Consider the following 3,617-nt stretch of genomic DNA (forward strand, 5'->3'; position numbering starts at 1 on the left):
TTCAAGTGAAGAGCCAGAATGGGAAGGAGTGAATAGGCATGGAGGCACCAGTCTCCTGGAAGAGCTTTAGACACATGGGTTTCAGGCTACGAAGTAGGTAACAAATGTCCCAGTACACCACTGATTTAAGCTCATCTCAAATCCTGTGAGTTGACAACTGAACTTTGACAACATCAAGGCCAGGAAAGCCCACTCTTCCCTTTCTCCCCAGTAGTAGAACATTTTTATTTACTTCCAGGATTAGAACTTCAAAACAGATGTAAAGGTATTTCTTTGTTTTAAGCACAACCATTAAAGGGGAGTTTGGACTATAAAAAAAAATATAAAGTGAGCACACTATCCAGGAGACAACAGGCCATATCAACACCCTTCCAGGCTGCACTTCTTAATAACTAAACCACAAGTTTATTTGCATACACAATACAAAACAGATATGTGTCCCTTTTTATTGAGAGGGTCTGCAAGAACTGGAATAGTCACTCAAGATCTTCTGTCGAGGTCACAGCAGAGACCACCCCCGATCTCTGCAGCTTTAAAATCCCAACTCCTTCCTCAAATTTACTAGCCTTAGTGCTCCCTGGAGCATGAGGCAAGTTAAGAAGGACAGCAGTTGAGAGTTTCCCAGACACACACTTTACCTTTGTTGCAGGCAAAAAGAACTTCAGATCCACATTTTTGTTCCAGGTCAAAGTTCCCAATGACGTCACAGTAATGGGATCATTGCAGGCATGTATGCAGAGTCATCAAGAACTGACAGCAGTTACAGTCGCTCAGAAGTTACTGATAGAAAACAGGAGATGGAAGGGACTTCTGGTCAAGCCAGACTTGGCCCTGTTCTGAACCAGTGCTTTGAATAAGCAGCTTGCCCATTAACCAGCCCTCCCTGAGATCAGAGGGTACTAATGTAGTCTTTTCCAGAGCTATGCCTGCATATTAACCCCAGTAACTGCAGACATGTTAGGATCACTGCCAGCATCTAGCTGACTGATGTTTACCTCTACCAAGCATATTTTTCAGTATCTCCTGATAGCTACACTATTAGCTGTATATCTATGAATCATTGAGCCTAGAATCTGTAAGACACAGCTATATTACAGTAGAAATATCTCAGCCTCTAGCAGTTTCTAGCTTCTCAAGGAGACTGTTCTTTCATCCTTCTACCCACATTTTATACCTCTATCATTTCTTCAGTTTAATAAGTTACATCTGTAAATGCAAGTATTTGCCTTATTTCTCCAGAGTCACCATTGCTCTAAATCAATTCAGGTCATGCTGAAATTAGTCTTGTCCTTCACCAGGTTAACAGCTTCTCCAGTTTTGCTATAATTAATGCATGTCCGTAAATTACAAATAAAGTGAAAGACAAAAAAGAAGTAGGATTACTCTGTAATATTTTTTCTTGTCCCTCCATCCCCAAGTTCAATAAGAAGCCTCTCAAAAATCTCAACCTCCTGTAATTTAATAAGTCAGCAAAAAAGAGACACTGCTTGAAGGTATTTCATAGAAAAAATAACATTTAACCTGCAAGAGACTCTTCAATAAATGTGGGCACCACACATAACCCTACCTGTTTTCCTGCAAAAGGGAAAAAGCTCACTCATTTTCTAAGCTTGCATCTTCTTCATACTCCATTCTAGCTGCAGTAAGATTCACCATTTGGTCACTCTGGACAGCAATACGCCTGCATTTATCATCATGGAATATCCTCACTCTTTTTTTCTTACAGTTTATGAAAGGCAAGTACAATGACTCATAAAATCGCTGCAAGAAAAAGCTGAAACAAGTTAATAGAATGAGCTTCTTTAAGACGACATCCTTCATCCTACGGTTCCGGCATGCAGAGCTAAAACCACATTGCACTATTGACTGACAGATTTAGAGCTATTTTTTATCATAAATGGCAAGACCATCACTGAGGCCAAGTAGTGCTTCATGATATGTTCCTGAAGTGCTCACAGATCTTAAGTATACTATAAGCAGTGGAAGGCCTATGTCCTAGAGAAAAGTAAATTTTTACTAATGTACTGTTCTTTACCTTTGAAAAACTATATTTTCTTCATGCTGAGAATTCTCATCACAAAAATTCTTACCTGTTTTCCATCTAGTGTGTATAAGCGTTTAACCACCCCTGAATCCAGCTTGATGGCATCAGTTATATCAGTAAGAACTTGTTCAAATGAATGTGCTGTCTTCTTGTTGAGCAGAATCCGGACTGCTTTCCGTGGTTTCACTCCACTCCTGATGATAGTGACTAGTTTAGGCCTAATGAAATCCTTATTCTCTTTTGCATCTGGAGTACCTCCTTTAGCAGTGGCAAGAGACGGCACTGAACGAGAAGTAGAAGTTGTCTTAACATTCACTGACCAGTTTGGGTTTACATTCTTCGTGTACTCCAGTTTCTTGAAGGGTTCTATGGAACCACATACATAGCTTTCCCCTGTGAAAACAAAAATGCCAGACCAGCAAGTCAGATTTGAGGGGGCGCGGAGAGGAACCAGAAAAATACAAAATCAAATCCTTCTCAAATTATTAAACATTATTATCATTCTTGATCTACAGTGCACAAAGTATTGATCTATTCCCTTCTAGATGCTACAGACTATAAAATATCTTTTAAAGGCCACTTGGCAGCTAACCATTCAGAAAATGCTGTTACAAAATCCTTGAAAGCAGCAGTTTTCTTTTCAGAAAACAGCATGTGCAGTGGGAATCGCTGCTGTCAGTAAGTAGCATTCCTAACTAATCAGCTGCCCAGCCCCTGAGCATTATCACAGTAGTCCCCCAGCCTTGACATTTAAAAGACCTGCTCCTAACAAAACAGTAGGCCCCAAACACTTCAGAGGAAATAATATGAAACATTATCAAAAACTATAGGTTACAAATAACTTGCTGTAAAAGGTGAATGAAAGTGTCATAGGAGATTTGTTAACATTTGATTATTTAAAGATTTAAGTAGCATAAACCCAGGATATGCATAGACAAGAAATCTTACTGTATTATTCTACTGACTCAATACATATTAACACAGAGGGGAAAGGAAGGCAAAGATTAGTAATTAGAGTTCTCCTCACAATAAATGTACCATACTTTAAAGAAAAAAAAAGATTATGCCTCATATTACTATTGGAACATTATCTACAATAAAATATTTTTGGAATTACCACACCTACACAATTTCTGGGGAACTATAACATAGCCAGAAAACACCAGCATGTCTCTGTTCAGTAACACTGTAATCCAGTCCAGCTGCAGGCTGCTGCAAAAGGGGCACCTGCTTGGGTGCTCACAACCTCTCCCTTGAGTTTGACTGAGTGGCTGAACAGCCAGTTACACTGAGGGAGTTGGATCAGCTCATGGGAAGTGGCTGAGTCACCATCCCCAGGAGTATTTAAAAGATGTGTAGATGTGGCTCTTAGGGACATGGTTTAGTGGTGGACTTGCCAGTGTTAGGTTTACAGTTGGACTCAATTATCTTAAAGGTCTTTTCCAACTAAATGATTCTATGATTCCATTAAATGCAATGACAGCATAAGATCAAGAGATCAAGCAAGAACCATAAAAAGATCTTTGGTGGTTTTTGATTTTTTTTTTGGGGGGGGGAAGGTTTGGTTTGTTTT

At 39.5% G+C, this 3,617-nt stretch overlaps 1 protein-coding gene across 1 annotated transcript in view; it reads right to left on the minus strand.

Annotated features, from left to right (window-relative positions):
• Positions 1-1,593: 1,593 nt before the first annotated feature.
• The window catches only part of LOC104463594 (serine/threonine-protein kinase DCLK1-like), a 10,062-nt gene continuing 8,038 nt past the window's right edge, over positions 1,594-3,617 (minus strand). The window contains exons 2-3 of the mRNA XM_010075982.1: positions 2,091-2,437; positions 1,594-1,761 (exon numbers count right to left, since the gene is read on the minus strand). Coding sequence (XP_010074284.1) covers positions 1,594-1,761; positions 2,091-2,437 — 515 coding nt within the window. The remainder of the gene's footprint in view (positions 1,762-2,090; positions 2,438-3,617) is intronic.

Source organism: Pterocles gutturalis, unplaced genomic scaffold (genome assembly GCF_000699245.1).
Source record: "Pterocles gutturalis isolate BGI_N339 unplaced genomic scaffold, ASM69924v1 scaffold6878, whole genome shotgun sequence".
Classification (NCBI taxonomy): domain Eukaryota; kingdom Metazoa; phylum Chordata; class Aves; order Pterocliformes; family Pteroclidae; genus Pterocles; species Pterocles gutturalis.